Below are 23,339 nucleotides of genomic sequence, written 5' to 3' on the forward strand. Positions count from 1 at the left end.
TCCACGTTTGCAAACCGTGGCGTGATTTATCAGGAGATTGATACATATGATGATACCGACTATACAAACCTTATGATCAGACTTCACCCTCAACTAGTCTCAACACGCGTAAATCCGCGAACCCGAGTACAAACCTAACAACTACTTAGTCCCTGTTAGCATCTAGTAGTCCAGGGTATACCCTGATACAGACAATAACCCGGTCCCATCGGGCTTAGATTTCCCCCGAATAGTCGTCATCAATATCCCCGAATAGCCCGGATAGGCCTATCTCCGAATCTAATCTATCGATCCATCTTGTCTTGGCTCGAATAACCTTTTCTCCTCGAATCCTTTGGGGAGGTGAATACAGGTCCACTAGAGCCCAATTACATGCATGTCATGAGTCACCAAACCAAACCGCGCACAGCCTTTGCCCCGGAAGTTGACGCTGACATCATGACGGTCACACGAGTTAATTTACGGATTCCCTGATTGTCTTACATCCGTGGCGTGGACTAATTTCTTAGTCGATGGTTTAAGTCCAGTCTTGGTGGTCGGGACTTAACGAATAACCCTGCATTAGATCCTGGGGTTTCGGGGCGGGGGGGAAAATCACTAAAGTGGGAGTGCTTAGACTTGGGAAGTTAGGGGGTTGTTTGATGGATGGTGAGATGTTTTCGTAATCTCTCTCTCTCTCTTTCTCTCTCTCTTTGGTGTATTCTTTTAGTACAGTAAACGCCCTCTATAAGCAATCCACTTATATAAGTAATTCAAATGGTTTATTCTAGTGACTGCTTATAGAGGGTGTTCACTGTACATTCCTAAACGGCAGATGGAACGTAAGTCTAGTGATGCTGTTGGGGAAGTAACCATCTTATCTCCTAAAAAATCGGATACGTTGATCATGTGCTTATGAATAAGGCTGAACATGCGTTGAGGGTCTTAGTCTCAGGTAGTACTTACGTGGACTTGTCAGATTATCTCTCTTGTGGGTTTGCTCGGCAATTGACTAGTTTTATACTTCCGGTTTGTACAATATTGGTTCGATTGATCTGTTTCTGCTCCGTTCGCTCGATCACTAGGCTTGGTGCAGTAAGTGTATTCGTTTTCACACCTTTTTTTTTTATTGCTTTCACTCTAGATATATTTTCTCTCTCTTTTTAGAGCCTCTCGCCTTTGTTTCCTTTATTTTTTACTTTTTTGCCATTCTCCTTATATTACCACATAAGTGTTTATCATGGCTTCAATTCTCGAGTATCGAAGATTCAACGTCTTACGCAGACAGCGCTATGGTAACAGACCAAAAGCTTACACACAGTGCCACGCAATCGGGTTATCCGATGTCTCCAAAAGTTTAAATAACATAAAATTATACGACGAACCACCTATAGTACAAGGTCCACAGGGAGAAAGCAAAGCAAAGTATAAACCCGTCCGTCCAAAATCGGCCTCGAGAAAGAAAAATAAGTATCCATGATCCACTCTCAAAAATAGACAAATAGCCATAATCCACATGGCTAACTCGCCTGCATAAATTTCTCTCGCTATCTTTGCAGATGGCGAATCCATTGAGTCGTCGCACAGATATTCATCGCACTCGTCGATCGTCGCACATCACCTAAGGGGAAGACATCTTTTTTTTTTCCCTCTCTCTCCATGCTTTCACCACTCCATGTCTATCCGCGGCGCATTTCACTTTGTGCATCCGGGGGGCTACACGGCCAATATCGATCGGTGTAAGCCAATCTAAATTGCACGCTATGATACTGCCCCGTCACCGGACCAAACGTTTATCGGCCGCGTTTAAACTTGCTCGGCGCCCCATCCCTGGTCGCTCTCGCGCATGTTCGAGGGGGGCTCAATCGAGGGGATGAACTCCAGGGCCAAGTACCCCACGCCGATGAATCCGACGATAGAGCCAGCAATGTAGCGCAACACGTGGTCGTGCAGCAGAATCGAACCAACGAAGATGTAGACTAACCAAATGATTAGCACCTAATGGATAGGTGTGGTAATGCAGCTAAGAATGGATACTCACAGATACCGCGGCCAAGGAAGGAAAACAAGAAAGAGGCATAGCGGTAGACATAGTCCGGGACGTTGGGCAGGAATTCCAGCCCAGCGACAACTAATGAGCAGCGATATATCAATATCCACAGGCCAACGGAGAGGCAAACAGGTTTATCTTACGGAGACCAAACACAATCACATAACCACCAACGATGATGGAGCTCATGGACGGAGGGAAGAACTGGGAGATACCGCCCAGAACCATAATCACGCCCACGGCGATGTTGACAAGTCGGCTGCAGACAGTGAGTCCCTAGTTCCATTCACGGAGCCGCGAATTCTCGTAAGATGCGAGACACAGAACATACAAGATATTAGAAAGATCCATTTTGACTGTGTGAGCTGGACAAGTTCCTTTGGTCTACGCAATCGATTCGTGGGATATGCAGATAGAGCGGTAATTCGGGAGTGCGATCGCAAGGAAGGATTGGCAGGTGGACGTTAGGAGCGAGAGCGTTTGTAGCTTCTTGGAGTGAGGACAAAGCAACAATCAAGTCGGGGAATTTCGTAGCCTGGCCCGCGCGGGAGGTAGGCGAACGTAAATAGCTGATAGATAGGTCAGGATGAGGTCTGAAGTGGTCGCATGCCCGGAGCTCGACTCGATTGACAAATGAACCAAGCGAGAACTTACAAAGTAGGGGATAGAAGTCTTTTGCTAGAACAAAGCTTCTTTAGTAAAGAAAAAAAGAGCAGAGAGGAGAGAGAGAACGGGGAAACAAGGACGGAGAGACTCCAAGCACTCCGCCGTCGCAAGCAGCGGGTCTGCCAAGACCAACAATTGATGACTGAGCACGCCTAACCGGAACTGGCGTAGTGTCCACGTCTTCCACACACGGCAATAGACATAAGACGCTTCCATCTCATTTAGATCGCTTCTACGGAGTAGAGACGATTCAATGATATGGCTGAATGCAGGACTCAATTAAATTGCTGTCATACTCCACGGACACATTCTTGAAACACACAACATGTACATTTCTTCAAAATCTCATTGCTCGAGCTCCACAGTCTGCAATATGCAAGGTAGATAAACTGATTCCCAACACTCACTGGGTTAATCTTATGTAAAACGTTGGATTCAATCATGTACATACTGGCTTTACCAAAACAAAGAGGCATCAAAGATGGTAATCCGGACCCTTCCCTGTAGGGGAGACATATATTAGATAAACTCATCTAGGTAGCACAAAGCTAGGGATCATCTGCAGTCCAGAACTGCATCAGCATGTATGGATGAGTAGTACTCACCGTGCGTTTGAATACCGTGCATTAGTCAATGTGAGGAGTTGAAAGGACGGAATAAAGGAGCCGACATGAGATAGCTGCCTAACGCGAACTACCATTACAGAGTAATACTGAAAGCTCTCCGTCCCATACTGAGGCCCAATCATTTGCCAATAGCTTCGCCTTTTAGTGTAGCCCTAGTTTGTTGCTCGATTAGGAACTGTGTAACTTTAACTTTTGGTTTATATGAGCATAGATGTATTTCCAACGCTCGGAAAAGGCAGGTTGGACTCCTGATATGAGCTTTACAGACAAACCTATTGTTCGTTAACAACCACTACTAATAGACAAGGAAGCTATATACTCATTGCTGATAAATTCTCAAGCTGTTCCCATCTGATTCATATATAAGATGGACTTCCTACTAGTATCTTGGCTCGAAGCCCTAGATACCTCCCTTATAATGCTCATCTTGTTGTCGCGAGGTGATTCGTCAAACAGCTGCATCGAGAGTTTTCACCCATTTGTTTCTGCTCATTGCTCCTTCAACTAACGATGCGTAGTGTAAGACTCACAGCCCTGCGCCCTTTTACGGGGTCCTTGATTCAATCATATTGCGCTAATCACTTTAGTCCACAGCTGTAAGCCGGTATCTCCCCATTCCCGTAACTATTCTTGGTATAAAGACTACGACCAAGACAGGGCAACGTAGGGCTCTGCCGACCCGAACGAAGAAAAGTGGGCTTGCGGGAGGGAAAGCTGTTACTTGAAGTCGCATAGTTATCCATATAATAGTTTCAATAAGTTTTTGATAGTCTTTGGCAGTCATATTCCTTCTTTTCCCACAAAGTGCACATGGATATATAGTTCTAACTAAGCAGTTCTAATTCTATAAAGTTCGAATAATAAAGCAACGGACAGACTTATACAAAGACTCCACCCCATTCATAGCCATCCGAATCACCCAATTAATTCCTCAAATCAGTAGGTCAGCTACTTCAAGCCAAAAGCCATATACGTCCTTCACCTGAGCAACCCAATAGTAATGCTAAATGGAATGATAGCATCATTAAGTCCCGCCGCTGAGCGGTACATCATCTGGTACACATACATCGGGGTAGACCATATCAGAAAGAGTGCAACCCAGGTAAAGCCTAATACCCTTTCTGCCAGTACCCGAAGTCTCACGTTGGCGTATACCGTGATATAGCCGTACATCTTTATGGCCGCATCCTCTAACACGATACCAAAGGCCTAAGTACAGAAAAAGGGGATCGCTCCAGACTTGCGGACTGGAATGCCGGTCGAGACGTCGATGAGGAAATGCATGACTGCGGAAAGGGCGAATATGGTTATTGTCCTGGCATATTTTGGAATTGGACCCCGGCACGCTTGGATTTTGAAGACATTGCGCAGGATGAAGTCGGAGACAATATTGAACTTGCGAGTGTTTGCTTGATGCCAAAAAAGGCTGCAGGAGAGACGGTTAGTACGTTTGTGTCAGGAATTCTTTCTCACAGGTTTACGATAGTGGTTGGGGTATTTGTGTACTCATCTCCAAAAACGCCTCAAAGAGTATGCCTCCAGGGGTGACCCATCGAATAGTGGCCAGTCTTTAGGAGCGCTTAGACCGAGCAGATTGTCGACCAAGGCGAAGAAGTTATAGAAGCCTCCATGGAGCACATCAGACCGAATAGAGCTCCAGCACCTCCGGAGGTTCTCATAAGAAGCTCGTTGCGAGAGACATCATGGAAACATCTGAAAAGCGGGAAGTTCTGCTCTGAGAAGTATTCGCGAACCATAGCTAGATCGGTGCCCGCAATCCATTACATCGAGTATCAGATAGCAGAGAAGGACTATCAGTACAGTATTCCGAATGAATCGGGTCCGAGGTGGGACATAGTTGGGGTCATTGTTCGAAAATCGAGGTACGTGTCTGACTTCGTGTGGGGTGCCACAGAACCGGGCTGTAAATGTCGATGAAAGGCCAAAGTTCAACTCTCCTTTCCAAAAAATGCCTTGGTCACTGAAGATTTCCGGCGTCTTATAACTCCACCTTCATTCTCCAATTGAGGGGGTTTGGTAGCGGACACAATTCTCTCAAAGGGCCATGGACTCAGCTGTGCAATATCAATATAATGGAAGAAGAGCGTCACTGCTTATCCGCCTACCAAAGAAGCCCAGACGGAGCGCACGAGGTACGTGGGAGATGCCGTTATGCATTTCCACATACATAGAAAAATGATGAGCAGGCCACCCAGCCGAATTAGAGATCGTGGATCTGTGAAGCCCAGTACCGTTGCGCAAACGGTCATTTCTAGGAAGAGGAGAAGAATTGGATGGGGCTTCACATCGAGGTAGAAGTACGGATGAGGGTGGGAATTCGACTGAAGTAAGTAGAGCTAAACAGGAACTATGGTGTCTATATGTACTGTCAAGAATAGGGTCTGTTGGCTTAGCGCTTTAGAGCTCTTTCGCTCCCCTAGTTTGTTGGGGATCTAGCCCTTCGTTTCTTGTCACATAGCATCAACATATTAGACGACCTGGCCAGTAACGGCTATTTATCAAGGCTTGTTGGTGATGATATTTTACGGGGATTTGGGGGGTCAAAATAATTTGTTGTTACCAGACTCTAAATCTATAGACTCGATGAGATTTGCAATGTCAGAGTTATTCTTCTACTCCAAAAACATTACATGGTTTTTTATGAGAAGGGCTACTTCTGCAAGGAAGGCGAAACAATACCACGGGGAATTATTGCCTAAACCAGGCATAGTTGAGTGTATTTATGTAATAAAAGTTTTAGTAGCTATGCTTGCCCTATGTGCACGAGATATACTACAGCAACTGCGGCAATCAAATGCTTAGGAGCTCCCCTTGCCTTTTATCTAACCTCGCAGCAGACAAGCCATTGGCCAATCTGCTCATCTTCATTGAATCACGTTTCAGGTCGGCATAGATGGCATCCAAATCGGTGCCAATCCCAACCTGATCTGCCGTTTGCAGACTGCGTTTGTCAACAAACGGAGCAATTTCAGGCCACACACTCTGTACATTGTTGAAGAAAAGATCGGCACCTAAATCGCCGAGACCCTTGATCTCCTTGATGAGCTTTCTTACTTCGTCCCGGTTGTGGTGTGCCTCTTCCAATAGATTATTGAGATCACCATCTAAGCGTTCTCAGGGTTAGCCAAGCAACAATATTTCACATCTATAACGGTCTAGACGAGAGTCGATTGTACGTACCGTATTTGCCATCAACCAATTCTGCCAATTCTCCTAAATTAGTAGCGCCCTGCTCCCTATACCGATTATACCCTCCATCTTTCAGAACCATTGTGCGCTCCTCCCAGCTACTATCCCCTAATTTGCGGATATCATGATACCCAGCATCAATAACCTTGGTTATTGTGCGCTGAGTCAGATCATGCGAGATCGGGCGCGACTTCAGCATGGCATCAATAACCATCGCCAGTAGTGTCTCCGGCGATGCTGTAAGAGGCTTCTGGGCAATCTTTGTGCCATCAAGGGGGCACCGGCCCAGTTTGTCAACAGCCTTTTGTACCTTTGGTCCGTGCTTGCCAGTGTCTTCCTCATTGTCTTCCTTTTCTTCTTCTTTTTCTTCCTCCTCCTCTTCTACTCCTTCGTCATCTTCATTATTGTCGTTTTCTCCCTCAATTTCGTCCTCTTCGCCCTCTTCGTACACATCGCTAAGCTCTTCATCCTCGTCATTATTTACCTCGCTTTCGGCATTTATCTCATCCTCCTCGGCCGGTGTTTCATTGGGCTTAGACGCTTTGCTAGGTGGTTGTTGTTCTCCTGTCTCGAATTCTTGCTGAGGAGTTGCTGGTTCCAGCTCGGGATATTTTTCATCGCGCTTGCGCTTTTGAGGTTCGGACGTGTCGGAGTAGTCTTCTTCGACTTTGGGGGGTTTGTACGTCATGTTTGGACGGATTATCTTTTTAGAGAAACTGGAAGAATATTCCAACAGTTATTATATTGAGAATGTACAGTATAATAGCAATTGGGCAACAATCTGATGCGGTCGTGGGAAACCCTGGGATAAAGAGTGAAGTCTATATACCCTTCCTTGTCAGGAGGTGACGTCGTTATGATGCTGATCATCCGCGGCCTCGTTTTAGGGTTTGGACTAATTTGTTACTAAAACATTTGGAACCCCTACTACTGTATAGATAATAATTGTTTTCATTCTGTTTCGTTGCGGTTCGTTTGTGTACTTAATTAATCCGTGTATCTCAGACCGCGTGCATCGACCCTACAGTTTAGCCTGACCCTTCTGTTTCAAGATGCCGTTAACCAACTCGACGGCCTCCGTGGCACAGCCGAAGGAAGCTTGGTATCCAAATCCTCCATGGCCGTAGTTATGCACGACCGAGACGCCATTAACCTTATCTGCTTCAATACGTGGTCCGTCCTCACGGAAAGGCCGTAGCCCAACACCATGTCTGATAACATCTAATCCCTCAATTCCTTGGCCCTCACCAACGAGTTGCGGAACGAGAGCAATGGCCCGCTTCATGATGCGCACGGCCAGGTTCGGGTCAGGTATCGGATCCCACTGGTCCTTCTGATACGAACCTCCGATGACAGTTCCGCCACCCGCTGCCCGGGTCATCATGTAGGTTACCTCATCGTCGGCGTCGTCGGTGCCGGAGATTGAGAACATTGCTCCAGGGTCGTTGCGGACCACGACGACCTGGCCACGGATGGGGTGGAGCTTGTCGTCCTTGACTCCACCTAGCTTTCTAGATGAAAGGCCTGTGCAGTTGACTACCACGTCGGCTTTCTTTCCTGAATGATGGAAGCTGGCTGCGTCGGCCACATGGTTGATCACTGCTCGTTTGAAGACCACCCCGGTCTTGCGACATTGTCCAATTAACCAAGGTAGGTAGATTGCTGTGTTGATGCAAACGGAAGTAAACACCGAGGCGTTGTCAATGCCGGGGGCCAGCTCATTGTCGGGGAAGTTGCGGAACTGGGGTACTGATCAGCGCGGAGGTAATTTCGATGAAAGCGTGAATAATCAACGTACATCCGGTACGACTTCTTTATACCAAGGCTCCTTCTGCACCAATTCGGAGAACCAATCCCCAGTTGCTGATCCCTGATCCTTTGTACGATTATAGACAATCGCATCTGAAGCGATCTACTTAGCTAATATACAAGATAAAACGTGCGAGAGAGAACATACCTTGGAAATGAATTCCAGCTTCCGGGTACTTCTCTGTTATCTCCTTAAGGGCGGGCCAGGTGTTTCGTTCCCATTTTCCATGGGAGCTACTGGCTTTGCCCACCCTGTTCTTGATGAGCACAGCGTTCTTTCATATAAAGATATAGCAGTTTACCCCTGTAGAACGTACGGAAGATAATTGGCACCTGCCCAAGGTGAGGCGTATTCTATGTCGTAGTCACCCGGCATATGTTTGGCAAGCACTGTGATTGAGTTGGAGGCATCTTTGGACAGGAGATATGCCGTTGTGAGTCCCGACACTCCGGCTCTATTGGGTTGCTATCAGTTTGGCGCTGGAGATTGAGGAGAGTGTGGGGTTGGCCGTACCCCAGGATCACTATGTTATTTGTGGACATGACTGTTTCTTGGGACAGGATTTGGGGGTTATCGTGTGTTTTGATATTTTAATTGGAACTGGAATGAAGACTATATAAGGAGAAGAGAGGAATTAAAGGCCCCGTACATGGTGAGTTGAATTAAATAGTCGTCATTATCAAGGATACAAATCCCGCCGGGGAAGTTGTCCATTAGATTATCAGCCCTTGACTCTAATCGACCGGGAATGATTGGCCCAGAAATTCCGGCGGACAACAGGGAAGGAGTAAATTACCGGGAGTGGGGGGCGATTTAGGGCATCGGGACAGGTGCATACCCTGCACCTACCTATGGAATACGATAATGGGCGATATAACGTTCTGGAATAATTGGTAATTTTACTTACTGTAATGATATGCCGAGAAACTGTCCGAATAAAAATAGAAGACTTTTTAACTCCTATCTCAGGCTTGAGTATTACCTAGAAGGGTATGTCAAAAGTGACGGGTCCTCCCGGCATCGCAAAAGCGCGCGTCTGTATCTTTCGTCATTATCGGAAGGTAGGCGTGTCTGCACGTAGTGCTGACCAATCAAAGAGAAGATCAGGCTTCACCGCCTCCTCGGATCACGACCGCTGTTCGTGTGTTTCCTCCCGCAGTCCCCGTACCAGAAAAAAGTATTGAGGAACTTCCTGCTGCTTTTCCTCTTTTTTTCCCTTTTCCACTTTCACTGAGCTGTCAGTGTGACTTTTTAACTCTCTCTTGCCTTGTCCCTTATATCCCTCTGCTCGGCGAAGCTCTCCGACTGTCTTCCTCACCAATGAGGGCCTTTCGTCGAGCAGAGCTACTCAATCATGACGGATGTTCCAACCGGTGGCAGAATCGTGCCCGTAGTCAAGGCCCATCAGCATTACTCCATTAGTCCTGCCGATGAGGCCGTGGCCGACCAACGCCCCCCAACACAACAGCTCCCAACCCAACCACCACAACCGCAACAAGAAGACGATAGCGATGGGCGTTCAAGTCAAAAGCTACCGCCCCAGTCGCAGGCGAAATCCTCAAAAAGCACGCGCAGTAAGAATGTGGAGACGGAATGCCTGGAGCTTCCATGTCTCAACAAACTCGGGCTCTATGCTCTTCCTACAGAGGGCGATGGTAAAACTTCCTTGCCATTGGACTTTCAATCCATATAATATATACTGTTGCCATCGCAATGGGGCTCGTATACTTTGGAATTCCCGACGTCTCTAACGGTGACTTGTAGGCAATTGCTTATATTACGCCCTCTCTGACCAACTATATGGAGATTTCACTCATGCCGACGAGATCCGTGTCCGTCTCGCTGATCACATCGCCGCCAATAAAGATTACTTTATGAATTTTATAGCCGCCGTTGGTGGAGAGCGCAGAGCGCCCAGGCGAGCGGCAGCGTCGGCGGCTCGATATTCTTACTGTTCCTCCTCCTCCGCCAGTCCCGCGCCTCCGTCTTCCAAGGATAAAGAGCGGAGCTTTGATTCCAAGGTGGCGGAGTCTCGGAAAAAGGGCGTTTGGGGAGGAGCAGAAGAGATCCAGGCATTTTGCCAGTCGTATAAAAGGGATGTCAATGTCTACACCATGTATGGCATTCAAAACTTCCGCGACGTTCATGCTTCAGATGACGAAGAGAGGGAAGCCGTGCATATTGCATTTCATGTAAGGCATTGACCTTATTCCTTATGGTATCGTTCTCTGATTTTGATAGGATTTCCACCATTATTCCTCTGTACGGCATACAGAAGGCCCCCACACAGGCTTGCCGTGTATACCCCGAGCTGAGCAGACAGTCCACAAAGAAGCGTCGACTACTGGACCCACTGTCGTAGATATGGCTAGCCCATGGAAAATATCGGCCATCCAGGAGGGTCTTGGTGGCAAGTATGACCGGGACACCATCGTAGGAATGCTTCAACAATGTCGCGGTAACATCGACAGGGCATTCGAGAATCTACTTGGCGAAGATACTAGTGCACACCCGGCGGAGACTTCTGCTTCTAAAGCCATCATGAAATCTCGCCTTCAACAACCGTCCTCACGGTCTTCGTCTCCCTTCAGCACCGGTAGCAAGCGCTCCGCAGATGAGAGTGAACTTGAGGACAACCCTCAACCGGCTACGCGGGGTGACCGAGCCAGAGATCAAAAAAGGCGTATCCTTCCTGATGTAACGGTTGGGATTGCCTTCCGAGACGATCAGAATGACCTTGTTTCCTTGCGGTTACGAGTCAGCCCGGATGCGGTCGCCGAAAAGGCAATGACTGCAGAAACCCCTAGCCAGACAGAAAGTGACTCCTTCGAGTCAGGATCGGGATCCGACAGAACTGGAGACCTAGAGAAAGACAACAAGTCCAGGATCAAGCAGAAACCAGCTTCTAGCGAGCCCGCCACCCAGAAGAACGAACCAAAGGAAGAACCGAAGCCACGGCGGAGCCAACGCCTCACTAAGAGTCGGAACGCTCCAAAACCTGTATAGGGTCTATGTGCTTCTCACTTAATCATTCTTTCTGATCTTCTGGATCAAATTCGTATTATGCTATGACCGTAACGACACTGATATCCACACTTGGCTTCGGCCATGTTTACTGGGCTTTCATAATAAGCACGTTGGGCGTTTTTGCCGCTTTGGTTAAAGAGTCGACTATCTATTTCCCTATTAACGACTGAGCGAGTTTTGCTTCCATTTTTCTCCGATATCTACCCACACAATTTCACACTACCTATCTGCGATAGTCAGCCACGATTTCACCACTCGAGCATACGATATTTCTTGACGAGGCGTTGTTGTTGGGGGTTTTGCATTCATCTTGGTCTTGCATTGGGTTTGCGCGTGAAACAAAAAAGAACTTCCTTTTCTCAGTTCCGGCGGTCTTCTCTGATTTGGGTTTCTTATTTCATGCATGCAGGACTGAAAGATCTGTACAGCCATAAAAATTACGAACAGGTTGCATCTTGGGGCGGTGAAGAATCTTTTCTACACTTTTTTTTCCTTCTCGATCTTACCACCTTTCTGATTTCCTAGACAATTCGAGTTTCCTGGGACCATGTCAGGCGGGGTTGGTGAATTAAACATGCCATCAATTTCATTGACATAGATCTTTGAATAATCGATAGCTAAAGTAGACGAACTTTTGCTTGAATACATCATCGAATACCTTGGCTTGCTTCCTATATTCATGAAACATCGTAGAAACACTTGTGCTTAGGGTACGTCTGGGAACCCATTCGGTACAACACGGTGATACAAGGAACTGTGTAATATTGATGATGCCATAGAAAGTCAATCATAATTGTTGGTATATTGGTGTTTTGGATTACAAGAGCTAGACCAGCCGCTAGCTGAGGAACTATACCGATAAATGAAGACTTTACAGACCTTGAACTTCGAGTTTCAATGTAGTTAGTACATTAAGACTATTATATACAGTTCGCTAGAATACATTGTACAATATATATTTGCAAGACTGAGAGTGTGAAAAAACAAGTGAAAATAAATGAAAGTGGAAGTAGAAGAGAAGGAGGATAGTAGATATATGTTGGAAAGACTGACAACGCGAGGATTTTCATATATACATTACATTGTACTTAATATGAGAAAAAAAGAAAGAAAGAAAGATTGCTGCTTGTCATGAAAAGGGTATATGTAATCTATCGTCGAAGAATTTAAGAATAAATCGTCACAAGAACGAAGGGTGCCGAAAAGACTTGTAGGGGAAGGTCTTATCTTCCCACCAGAGGACGATCATCAGGACACTGACGATCTTGAGTATTGACATGGGCCCTGCCCATGGGCATGAGGTTGGATGTCGTAATTATTTGCAGACATAGCGGTGTGTCTAGCATCATGATCATAATGCGCAGTAGACGGATGTTCGGTTTGAAGCCGTGGGAATACTCTTTGATATTCGGTTCCCTTGTTGGGAACTAGCTCAGAACCGTCGTGGGTCGGTTCTGGTGTGAGTGGAGCGTCCAGCGAGTGGAATTTCGGATCGACTCTTTTCAACCTCTGAAGCGATTGTTCATAAGAATAGTGTAGATACTCTATGTTCCGTCTCAACGAATGGACTTTCGGCTGAATGCGGGATCTGGTCGAAGCCGAACACCAGGAGAATAACAGAGGTTATACAGTTCGTCGACGTAAGTGTTGAAAGCCATTTCACCGGCAACAACAGTCGTCTGTGAAGCATGTCTTCCCAATGTGGGTTCAAAGGCCGGTTCGGCCAACTTAGCGACATCCACTTTGACTTCTTTACGGACCATGATCTCAGGGGTGAGAGTGTTGTCGGAGAGAGACTCTTGCGAGTCAGTTTTGAGCATTGAATCGGGCAGTTTGCGGGGGTTCCAGAAGCGAATTTTGGAGCGTATGGAGTCAGGAAAGTCGGAGTCAGTGGATGAGATTGGGCGATTCTTTGAGTATAAAAGGTCTTCGCTGAGTTCTTTAGCGAAGCCGTCACTCTCGCTGAGGCCATCGTTCGTCTGCTGCTGTACGCGGAAAAGACGGAGAGGGGTAAAGTTGTAGTCTGGGTTTGAGATTTGTGTATCTAGAGATCCTACCACGCAGAATGGCAGGAGGATGCAGTTCTGTCCATCTGAGATCCTATTGATACGGCAGGGAGCGATGAGGGGCCGAGCGGAGAATTTAGATGCTAGGTTGACATCCGGCGGAAGAGAAGAAGAAAGAGCCGTTATCGCGTGGATTAGCTGCTCCCGGAATTCGTCGATATCCCTGTAGGCTCGCGCATTTTCCGATTTCAACCAATTTAGGCAAGTTGACATGGTCCACCCTTCCATATGTGCTATCATTTCCAGATGTTTAATTTGGAGACGCTTAGTTGATAAAGTCGATGATGGTAAGGGGTTGCCGGTACCCTTGGCAGTCAACACTTCGAAATGGTCATGGATCGTAGGGCGCATGATAAACGAGATAAGGTGGACTCCGGGTTCGAATATGCGGTGCGATGATGCGTAGTCTCTCATGTCCTTGAGATGGGTTCCCAAGCTTAAGGCAGGCACGTGAATCCGACGAGACAAGATCGAGGTAACGTTTTCAATGGTTGTAAATCGGAAACCAGCTGCTGCCATACGGCTAGCTTCGTTTTTCTTCAGTTGACGCACTGTGAACAAGAGTTGACCTTTTCCTGCGCGTATCATCGAGTATCCCATCGCACGGGAGAAACGCGACGATGGAGTAGAGGTTGCCAAAACGTGGTCATATAGCATTCCCATATCCTGTAACGGCTGTCGAACTTCATCGGCCAGGTCCTGGGCAGTCACACAGAAGTGGCGTTTGAATAGATCATCGAAGTGCGGTTGCAATTCAGCCTCTTGATCCGAGACAACTCCCTTGGAGATATAATGCGCCAATGTGGCTTCGTCTGACTCTATCCGGCCTCTCATGAGGGGCACCGCGTCTCTCACTAGTTTCCAGTTTCTACTCGCTCGAACAGCCCAGAGGAAAGCCGGGTGCGTCCGCGTAAGATCATCTTCATTAAATGTCTAGAGGAAATATTACTGGTTAGTGGTGGCCAAAAAAAAACCACACCGAGGATCATCGAAAAAAACAACTTACCCTGCCAATGTACCGGTCAACGATCTTCCGGCTTGGAAGTAATGCATGTGGCGTGACCATGATCCGACCTTCGGAGTCGAAGAAAGCACAGGTCAAGACTAGCTGTTGGGCTTGTGCTCTGAGCTTCCTGCGGTGTCCACCAGCGACTATGGCACATGCGGACAGCACACCACAAGCAACGCATGCCTGTATAATGTCAGTTATTAGGACCATGCGGTCGAAAACCCTAGGAAACTGACCAAGACAGCACAGATAATCACAGTCTGGGTGCGTGAGAGCTGGCCACCCTTTTTGACAGACCGATCATGACTTCGGTACGACGTTCCCACTGCAGCCGTCCAGTGCATACCGGAAACAGCTGCAGCCAGCAAGCACCCACAGATGCCTCGTCTCCACCAGCTATCCGTCCAGGTAGCTCTCCATCGAAAAAAGATGCTCAAAGCGGTAGTGCTAGCGAAGACGGCGATGACGGCCGAGCCAGCTACATTGGCAGCTCGGTAGGAGCATTGATAGTTAGCAATCCCTAGCTGCCCAATATAATGCATACCGCAGACCGATGAGCCAGTCAGCACGCCTCCCGCCATAATTCGGATATACCCAGCTTTTTCACTTGTGCCGATGGCGTAGAAAGCGGCGAGGAGAACAACCACTGGCAAGACGAATGAAACACCTGTGAAAGTCATGCTGTAAAGGATCTGGATGTCCGGTTCCCCGTTGCCAAGAACAATCGCTCGGTTCCCAATGAAATGCATACACCATATACCAACACCTCCCATTGCTACCGAAGAGGTGAGCAATAGGTACCTATGTTGAAGATTAGCAACCCGACATCATTCTCCTGTACAAGAAATCATGCCCGTACCAATTGTACAAACCGGCTCTCGCCGTCCTTCGATGGAGAAGTTCTAATGTAGTAGTGCATCCCATCATGCTGACCACGTAGGAAAGGAAGATAAACCCGGCCAGGTATGACACCCCGACGGGCGCCCTCTCGACAGGGGCGTCTGCATTCGACATTTTGCGAATGAGGACTATAGGGACACTGGAAGCACTTATGACTTCATTGATCGCGTGCACGATGTATAAAAAGAGAAACACTCAAGAGAGTTCACTGTAGGTGCATGTTTGGGGTCACTGGGAAGTCTACATTCAAGAAAGGATACAGCAAATTTGGAAGTAAGGCTGACACATTGACAAATGCGATCACACATAGGGAAGGATCTTGCTATTATAACGATTAAACTCTAGCAGATACTCCACCACCGTTTCCCGTCCCTCGTGGGCGGCTCCATCAGTCCCAAGTTACAACGTAGTGTGGGACAATAAAAGGAGGAATAAGCGAGGGCGTAGCTGGACATCGTATTTTGTGCCTCGGGTGTGTATGGGATCCGCTTTACATCCCTGTTAGTAAATATACGTCAATGTAACAAGCGTAACTAAAGAGAAAGCCTGGCCCGTGGACTTGGGCTCCTACCACGAGCTAAAGACATGGACGCTTGGAAGATCCATAGCAATCAGCCGAAAAACGTGGAAATTCGCTGGATACCACTGAAACGATCGAGGGATCGGATCGTAGTTGGCTGGAAGCGAACGATGGGGCATAAACTCTGACGATTCAGGTCCCAACTACAAAGCAAGGGCCTGGCCACGGTCTGATAAAATCAAGGCCATGGCCTATCAGCCACAACATGCTTCTTGTTCTACTTTTCTTGGTGGGGGTTTTTGTTTTTCTTTCTTTTCTTTTCTTTTATTTTCTTCTTTATAATTTTTTCTTTTTCATCTCCCATCGTTCCTTGTGGGTAAACAAAGGTGGATGACTATGTAATTGTAGTCTTGATATGGGTCCGAGTGGTAGGGACCGAAGGAGCCGATTGCTTCCAGGAAGATACGCTAACCATGGGTTCAGCTGCGCCGCCGCACCCAAAGGATTCGCTCTTCTCCGATTTGAACCTAGGATGCGACCCCTGGCGTAGCACTCGCTCGGCGTGCTTGAGAGACAAGGCTCCACCAAAAAGATTTTTTTTCTGGTGTTATTGCCCGAGATCTTTAGATTGTGTATACCCACCCACTGCAACCTAGACACCGACACACCCGGTAGCTGATAAATCTAGGGCTTCAAGATTTTTCGACATCATACGTAACTGTTTCATGGCTATGTCCATTCGTAGTCATCCTCGGTTCGCAGAGGGCAATAAAACTCCGATGTAGTGGAGACCACGAGTCAAGAACAATATGAATCGATTAGGTTTATTCGCTGATTGGGCTGTTCATAACTCAAGTTTGGAATAGTAGACTTGAGATAATCTCGCAAAACATAGTCTCGACGACGTTAAGTGTCTGACTTGTTCGTAAGCTCGTAGTGTCGGCCAAAGCGCTTTTTAGACGAAGTTTAATGGAAAGGGTTCGCTGTGCATGAACAAGATCGGGCATGTTGTCTGGGTCGGAAGAGAGAAAGAGTACTAGTAGTCAACCCAGGGCAGTGGATACTACATGGGTAGTCATAAGCGTCTCGAGCCAATGGATGTAGACACAGAGACTGTCGTAGAGCAAAATTTCTGGTGAGGTCCACCGCACTGGCTCGTGACTCGTGGATGATGGCCGATGCGATCGACGCTTATCCCGATTCGCACTGGGCCCGGCTTGACCGAAACACACGCGAGGGCGAGAAAAAACCCAAGTTAATTATTTCAATCTCTTTTCATTTGTCACGCCTCATTTGTTACTTTTCGTCTTGATTAATTGACTGAGAAATTAATCAATTGAGTGGGGTACACATACGAAGTGTTCACATCAGATGTACCGCTTCAGAAAAGGGCCCCTGTCGTTGATTCATACACTAGAGACTCCAATGACCATTTTTACATGTGCCTAGGACCCTAGGTATGTACTGTACCTGGAAGTGATATACCTTCCTACTCGTAGGTACTGTACCCCGTAACTGCGTAGGATTTTGTCCAATAGTACAGAGTTTGCCCTAACCTCACCTTCAGCCAATCGGTCCCCCCAGATCTCTTAAACCAAAGTTCGACTTTTGTTTTTGCGGCGTTAGCCAGCCGGTCAACAATCTACTTCCGGAGTAGTGGTTCTGTATCTATTGTACATACCAGTTCTTGCAACAACGCGGCATGAATTGTTTCAACAATACCCAATACCAACAAAGTGTCCTAATTCAGAAACCACCCGCGAGGTGCAAGTCCTTTAATCTATCCATTCAAGCCGAAAATTGCTAACAGTGGAACCGCAACCCGGGAAGAACATCCTTGCATGGTGGAGATCTCGGCTTACACCGGTACTACCTATATAAAAGCATCAAATATTGCATGGTGGTGGAGTGGAGCTTTGTTGTGACATTCGCTTTAAACCCGTGGATCATGTGACATCCGCCCTAATCTATACCAGATAATACAGATAGGAGCTTGGAGATTAATAGCTGAGTTGTAGGCCTGTTAGTTACTGCCGTATATATTGAGTCATTGCCGGAAGCGGTTCAGAATTGGGCTCCTTGATAAGGGTTAAAGGTTAACTAGGATGAGCGCTTCAAGTAGATAGCGCTAAGGAAAAGGCAGATATTCAGCTTATAATTATTTGAGGATTTACTTGGCCGATATAACCGAAGAGGATGGCGTGCAAATTAACTTAATATCATGATTTCCACTGATTTTGATGACTCCCGTCTGTAGTTCGTGGCTTACGTTCTCGTTGCATCCGGCATTCTCGTCCCCTTACATTTGCATCCATGCATTTCCCCACCCCCTGCACGTAATAACCCTGCATTACTTATTCCCACGAAGAGCATATCCGACATTGTACTATCAAAAGCGCATTCCAACATCGTATTACGTGCATAAAATATACAGACTTATATTATAAACACCGAAACGGAGGAGATCCGGTGTTTGAACCAAGAGCACTGTGACTAGGCGTATAGAATAGTCACTGTTGTCCGTTAAACTATCCTTAACAGTATCTTAACTACAATATATAGGTCATTGATTTTTGAGGTAAACGTGAAGCGAATGCCCAGCGCTCTATATTGGAAGTTCTCACTAGCCCCCACTGATAATCTAGAAGGGTGCGTACACCTCGTAGTAACTTACGTACACAGCATTAGTATGTTATGTTCCATGAATTCGGTTCATTAAAGCCGAACACTTCAGCTCCGGGTAGACAAAACATCTTATAACCCATTCTGGAGGCAGCGCGATGGAAGATCACTGAACCCACTCCCTAACCCACTTCTGGATCCATTCCGGCTTGACAGCCTCCACGGCTTGCAATTTCCCACTGCGCTGCGCAGTGAGCTGCGTATCCAGCACGTTATCCCGCGTAGGGTTGGACATGATACCCTCGAAGAATTCAAGCAGCTTGACGGCAGGATTCTTAGCTACGAGCGCCTGCAGCTCCTCTTCGCTAAGGGCCTTGCCGCCAGCGCCAGCTGTCTCGATGTCCTGCCGGATGCGCTGGACCCAGTCTCGGAAGGGAATAATCTCAGCTGGTTTCCCGGACGTTTTGAAGAGAGCATCTGCCACGAAGGGCCGGATTGCTTCCCAAGTCAGGGGTTGAAGGTTCACCGGATGAAAGACATTGACAGATTCGTTGGCTGTCTTGTTCTGGCCTAGAGCTAGGTCGACTAATACTTCGGCCAAAAGGTCAATTGGTACCCAGTCAATGCGGCCGAGGGCCGGCCCGAGGGTGTCGGGGAGAGCACCAACGTGCAGGGAGCTAAGGACAAGACTGGGGAACCACTCTGTCTTATTCCACAAGCCACGAGACCGCACGGGGCCCGCGATCTGGCCTACACGGGCGAAAGAAGCATGCAAAGAGCTCTGTTTGGCGGCCTGGGCGAGAAGATGTTCTGCGAGGTATTTGCTGTTAGCGTAACCGTTAGGAGCCGGGGTAGTAGTCGTGATCAACTCCTCGGGAGTCAGGCCCGTGTCAGTGCGGTGACCCATGGTGGAGCTGATAGAAGAGATAAAGAAAAGATGCGGAGACTGAGTGGCGTTGCGGGTGAAGTTGATCAAGTTCACCACTCCCACCAAGTTAGGCTTAAATGACGCCAGAGAGAGATTGAAGTTAACAGCCCAGGCATTGTGGATCACTAGGGTGATTGTTGACTGCAGCATCTGAAGAATATCGGACTGGAGTCCAAAATCCGGCTGCGAGAGGTCTGCAGACCAAAAGCTCACGCGCGATGTATCTAAGTTTAAATTGTAGGCTTCGCTCTTCTTACGCTGCACGTCGATCGCATTGTCCTTCCGATTAAGGCAATGTATATGCCCCACCGTTGGATTTCTCAAGAGTGTGTCAAGCATGTAGGTTCCCAGATTGCCTGTCGAGCCAGTGAGTAAAACAGTATGGGCCTTGGGAGACTCGGTGTGAGCGGTGCCGGTGGCCAGCTGTCCGATAAGTTCCTGCAGTAGCTGGTCTCGATCGTGTAATTGGACCTCATTCTGAGCTTCTGTGGATGCTTCCTGGTGCTGCTGAAGGTGTAGTACCGCTTGCGTCAGTTCCATCACTGTTGGATGGAGATAGATCAAGTTTGGGGTGAGGTTGGGGGAGTCAAGCCCACGCTTAAAAATACGAGTAGCGGTGATTGTCTGCAGGGAGTCCAGCCCGAGGTTGAACCAATTCTCTGTATCTGTCAGCTTGTTCGCATTCCACCCAGTGATGGTAAGGATGGATTGCCGGATATAATCAGAGATAAGTTTAGGATCCTCCGTGCATCCTGGTCCAGACCGATCACCATCGTCTTGTGCCAGCTTGTCCGCATCGATGTACAGGGCATCCAACTCCTGAGCGTACTGCGCCAGCGTGCCGGCTCGCTGGATGGTTCCCTTACCGGCGCGAAGCATAGGCTTATCAGGTGTCGTGAACAGGATATGAGTCTTAGCCACACGCGCATGTGCAGGACAAACAGCATTAGCTTGTTCAATGCTGGGCCAAATCTTTTCAATCGCCGCAGCGCGTTCGCTCACGCTGAGATTCTTCCCGTTCACTTCTAATAGCAGAGAGGCTTGGAAGCGCTGTGAGCCGGCCACGAGCGCTGCAGTCACATCTGGATTACATGCGATGATGTGCTGTTCCATTGACACTGGATTGGTTTTCTCACCATTGAGGAAGACGATCACGTCGTCCACACGAGCGCACCAGCGCCAGAGGTCAGGCTTAGCGGGGTCCGGATGTCGCACGAACAGGTCTGAAGTGTGATATTCCTGTTTATCAGGGAAAAGTGTAAAAGGAAACTGGTAACGCTCGCGTTCAGGGTTTCGGGCTATAACCATCTCGTACTCCTCCCCGGCGATGTTACGGAGTTCGACTCCCATGCTGGGGTGGAAGTCGATATAGCGCCAGTCCTTAAGGGGATCACGATTGGATTTGGAGTAGATGGAAGGGACCATCCCAACCTCAGACGCACCATATTGGTTCACCAACTTTATCTTGGCAGCTACTGTGTCACCGATCTGCTGAGGAAGATCCCCTCCGCAGTAGATGAGATGCGTTAGATTTTTGCTACAATAGTCCAGGAGATCCGGGCTCTGTGCCAGCTCCTGGACGATCGATGGCACGATCAAGGCAGTCTCGAAAGGGGTACGTTTTCTCGCTTCGACCAGGGCGGCTGCCGTGGGAAGACCGCCGGATGTTGGCAAGATCAGACTGATACCGACAGCCGGTATGACGAAGTGTAGGTAGGCCAGGCCGGCTGCCTTTTCAAATCATTAGATTGTATTCCCTAGCTTAAAGGGCATCAAAGAGGCTTACATGAAAGGGAGGAGGAACTAAATACATCCTCTTGCCCCGGTTCCAGTGGTCCAGGCTCTCATATCCTACTGGGGGTTCCAGAACCACCACCTCCATATGTTTGCAAGCAGTATCGTGGGTCCAGAAAATCGGTTTTGGGATACCAGTTGAACCAGACGTGTGACTAATAGGGTCAGCATTAGATGTGTCTTGCAGATCCCATACGGAAGAGGCCATACACAACAGCCAGAATCTCTCTGGCGGCTTCCGGATAAGTCTTCGAAAAGTCAAAATGGGAATACTCCTTGCTCACCAGCTCATCCACAGAAGGAGCATCCAGAACATTCAGGGTGCATGCCTCTAGGATAGTTGTGACGGCTGGTGGTCTCGGCATGGGGCTAATCAGGGTGGTGCAGTTGAGCCGCTTGAACAGACTGCTATGAGCGACGACGCTGTTCCGTGGCGAAGTGAGGAACATCTAGATAGCCCGGTTAACATTTACTTGTCACGGAAAGAGGGCTCATCCCACTTACACAATATCCGGCTTTGACAGCGCCAAGCACCAAGGCTGGATATCGTAAGTCATTGGGCCCTACGTATGCGAGGATCTCCCCATGTCCCGGGCCCAGCTTTTCAGTTAACCACCAAGCGATACCATTGATGGCATTGGCTAGGGCTCTGAAGGTAATTGGGCGATATCCATCTTCGTAACTCATGGGGGAGATAGGGTATTCAGCATAGATAGCATCGGGCTTAACCTGAGCATAATGGTCAATGATGTTGGGGATGAGTTGTGTCCGAGGATCGAACGAGGATATTTCTGGAGCAGTCATTGTAAGTAAGAAAAGAGAACTAGTTGTAATACGCCCTAACTAAGAAACGAAGTGAACTCAACTTACTGTCGGAGAACCTCTCGACCCTTGAGAATTATTTAAAGAGAGAGACCGTACTAGAGGCAGGTTGGGAAACCGGGAACAGGACTAGACGCAATGGGGAAAAGATGCACTGCATATCCATATGAAAAGAAATGATACGTACAATAAAACAACGGGAGGGACAAGCATAGGGGCCATCGTCTATAACCAATAAAAAGATCCAGTCAGCTGACGGGTGGAGAGCAGTGAATCTTGTGTTCTTTGTGGATACAGCAAATACTACAAGACGTCGTGCTTATGGTTTTAAGTGGACTACTACTATATTAAATACTAGTACTAGTTAGCGTTGGGGCCGTACGCTTAGCCTAGTTAACTCTTAGCCCAACAGGTGTCTCTGACAACATGGCTATCAATGACTATTCCCGAGCAGAGCCGTCATTCTCTTGAATATTTTAGCATCTTTTCGAATTCTAGTATATGTACCTGGTTTTGGGTGTATGCGTTTTAATCATTCTTTTTGTATGTATGTTATCAGTCATTTTCTGTGGCAACAGTGGATCCCCTTGCTGTGACAATCTGCTAATCACGACTTTTAGAGCAGGATGTCCATTTATCATAATGTGCCTAACTTTTAAGTGTAGGTAGTTCCGCTTTTATCCTGAATATCAACGCAGTGGGTCAATTCATGATGACATTAGTCACTTGGTCTACTGAGAGCTAATTAGGCTGGATGAGTGACTGACTGCCCTGTCTACTAAGGCAATGCCTTTATACCTGGATTAAGTATGAAATCCAAAATGACTTGAAGAGAAGTCGGATCTTGCTTGGAAATAGGAACCTGCTCAATATAGAATCTCAAGTACTTCCACTATTATAGCATATGTAGTTATATAGAGAAAAAGGTTTGTAATCAGTTTTCAAGCTTACCTCTCTACTATATATCCCAGGGCCATGGGCGTGTAGAGATCTAAGCCATCTAAGTTCAACTTAATATACCTATACTTTATAACCATACGATACCGTTATTTTTATCGACGAAATGTCCAGTTAACCACGGCCAAGTGTCTCTGTCTCGGTATAGAGCTGGGAGTATGTCTGCCATCACAGTGTTAATCACTTTATATTGTCTTAGAATTGCTGGCGCATAGAAGTTCCACCAATGATTCTGATGTCCTACGTATCCAAATATTATATCAATAATAATGAGGGCCTTAACGGATCGACTTGAACGCGAGAAGATATGATGCCGTTTCCTTTTTTCTTGGTTTCCTGTTTTCTTAGTTCCT

General features: G+C 47.4%; 7 protein-coding genes across 7 annotated transcripts; 1 reads left to right on the forward strand and 6 right to left on the reverse strand.

Annotated features, from left to right (window-relative positions):
• Positions 1–644: 644 nt before the first annotated feature.
• Positions 645–1,680, reverse strand: BDV38DRAFT_258495 (uncharacterized protein). The gene has a single exon (XM_032055735.1). The coding sequence runs from the start codon at positions 1,549–1,551 to the stop codon at positions 1,291–1,293; it is 261 nt and encodes an 86-aa protein (XP_031909367.1). The 5' UTR covers positions 1,552–1,680; the 3' UTR covers positions 645–1,290.
• BDV38DRAFT_186506 (TVP15 family protein) lies at positions 1,669–2,543 on the reverse strand. Its single transcript, XM_032052181.1, has 4 exons — positions 2,361–2,543; positions 2,173–2,288; positions 2,021–2,110; positions 1,669–1,958 (listed from the first exon to the last, which is right to left on the reverse strand). The coding sequence occupies exons 1-4, from the start codon at positions 2,378–2,380 to the stop codon at positions 1,786–1,788; spliced, it is 399 nt and encodes a 132-aa protein (XP_031909368.1). The 5' UTR covers positions 2,381–2,543; the 3' UTR covers positions 1,669–1,785.
• Positions 2,544–5,946: 3,403 nt separating this feature from the next.
• On the reverse strand, positions 5,947–7,299 carry BDV38DRAFT_258500 (uncharacterized protein). The gene is made up of 2 exons (XM_032055736.1): positions 6,523–7,299; positions 5,947–6,446 (listed from the first exon to the last, which is right to left on the reverse strand). Exons 1-2 carry the CDS (start codon positions 7,217–7,219, stop codon positions 6,133–6,135), a joined length of 1,011 nt encoding a protein of 336 aa, XP_031909369.1. The 5' UTR covers positions 7,220–7,299; the 3' UTR covers positions 5,947–6,132.
• On the reverse strand, positions 7,287–8,951 carry BDV38DRAFT_258502 (FAD-dependent oxidoreductase). Its single transcript, XM_032055737.1, has 5 exons — positions 8,855–8,951; positions 8,658–8,795; positions 8,489–8,592; positions 8,330–8,433; positions 7,287–8,272 (listed from the first exon to the last, which is right to left on the reverse strand). Exons 1-5 carry the CDS (start codon positions 8,881–8,883, stop codon positions 7,553–7,555), a joined length of 1,095 nt encoding a protein of 364 aa, XP_031909370.1. The 5' UTR covers positions 8,884–8,951; the 3' UTR covers positions 7,287–7,552.
• Positions 8,952–9,695: 744 nt separating this feature from the next.
• BDV38DRAFT_286899 (OTU domain-containing protein) lies at positions 9,696–11,347 on the forward strand (the record flags this gene model as incomplete). Its single annotated transcript, XM_032060769.1, has 3 exons — positions 9,696–9,996; positions 10,106–10,533; positions 10,583–11,347. 3 exons carry the CDS (start codon positions 9,696–9,698, stop codon positions 11,345–11,347), a joined length of 1,494 nt encoding a protein of 497 aa, XP_031909371.1.
• A 1,142-nt stretch (positions 11,348–12,489) lies between these two features.
• BDV38DRAFT_296124 (MHYT domain-containing protein) lies at positions 12,490–15,457 on the reverse strand (the record flags this gene model as incomplete). Its single annotated transcript, XM_032062862.1, has 4 exons — positions 12,490–14,367; positions 14,441–14,626; positions 14,680–15,244; positions 15,303–15,457. 4 exons carry the CDS (start codon positions 15,455–15,457, stop codon positions 12,925–12,927), a joined length of 2,349 nt encoding a protein of 782 aa, XP_031909372.1. The 3' UTR covers positions 12,490–12,924.
• A 3,044-nt stretch (positions 15,458–18,501) lies between these two features.
• Positions 18,502–22,011, reverse strand: BDV38DRAFT_296126 (NRPS-like enzyme; the record flags this gene model as incomplete). Its single annotated transcript, XM_032062863.1, has 4 exons — positions 18,502–21,144; positions 21,200–21,362; positions 21,418–21,656; positions 21,712–22,011. The coding sequence occupies 4 exons, from the start codon at positions 22,009–22,011 to the stop codon at positions 18,652–18,654; spliced, it is 3,195 nt and encodes a 1,064-aa protein (XP_031909373.1). The 3' UTR covers positions 18,502–18,651.
• Between the last annotated feature and the right edge of the window lie 1,328 nt (positions 22,012–23,339).

This window comes from Aspergillus pseudotamarii (genome assembly GCF_009193445.1).
Source record: "Aspergillus pseudotamarii strain CBS 117625 unplaced genomic scaffold BDV38scaffold_68, whole genome shotgun sequence".
Lineage (NCBI taxonomy): Eukaryota > Fungi > Ascomycota > Eurotiomycetes > Eurotiales > Aspergillaceae > Aspergillus > Aspergillus pseudotamarii.

What these genes read in the sequence shown, in the direction of transcription:
- BDV38DRAFT_258495 (XM_032055735.1), bottom strand. Translation starts at nt 1,551, where the DNA reads ATGGATTCGCCATCTGCAAAGATAGCGAGAGAAATTTATGCAGGCGAG.
- BDV38DRAFT_186506 (XM_032052181.1), bottom strand. Translation starts at nt 2,380, where the DNA reads ATGGATCTTTCTAATATCTT. An exon ending in TGTGATTGTGTTTGGTCTCC is followed by an intron (nt 2,111 to 2,172) that starts GTAAGATAAACC and finishes GCTGCTCATTAG; the next exon opens with TTGTCGCTGGGCTGGAATTC. An exon ending in CTTCCTTGGCCGCGGTATCT is followed by an intron (nt 1,959 to 2,020) that starts GTGAGTATCCAT and finishes TCATTTGGTTAG; the next exon opens with TCTACATCTTCGTTGGTTCG.
- BDV38DRAFT_258500 (XM_032055736.1), bottom strand. Translation starts at nt 7,219, where the DNA reads ATGACGTACAAACCCCCCAAAGTCGAAGAAGACTACTCCGACACGTCC. An exon ending in ATTGGTTGATGGCAAATACG is followed by an intron (nt 6,447 to 6,522) that starts GTACGTACAATC and finishes GAGAACGCTTAG; the next exon opens with ATGGTGATCTCAATAATCTA.
- BDV38DRAFT_258502 (XM_032055737.1), bottom strand. Translation starts at nt 8,883, where the DNA reads ATGTCCACAAATAACATAGTGATCCTGGG. An exon ending in AATAACATAGTGATCCTGGG is followed by an intron (nt 8,796 to 8,854) that starts GTACGGCCAACC and finishes GCAACCCAATAG; the next exon opens with AGCCGGAGTGTCGGGACTCA. An exon ending in ATAAAGAAGTCGTACCGGAT is followed by an intron (nt 8,273 to 8,329) that starts GTACGTTGATTA and finishes TCAGTACCCCAG; the next exon opens with TTCCGCAACTTCCCCGACAA.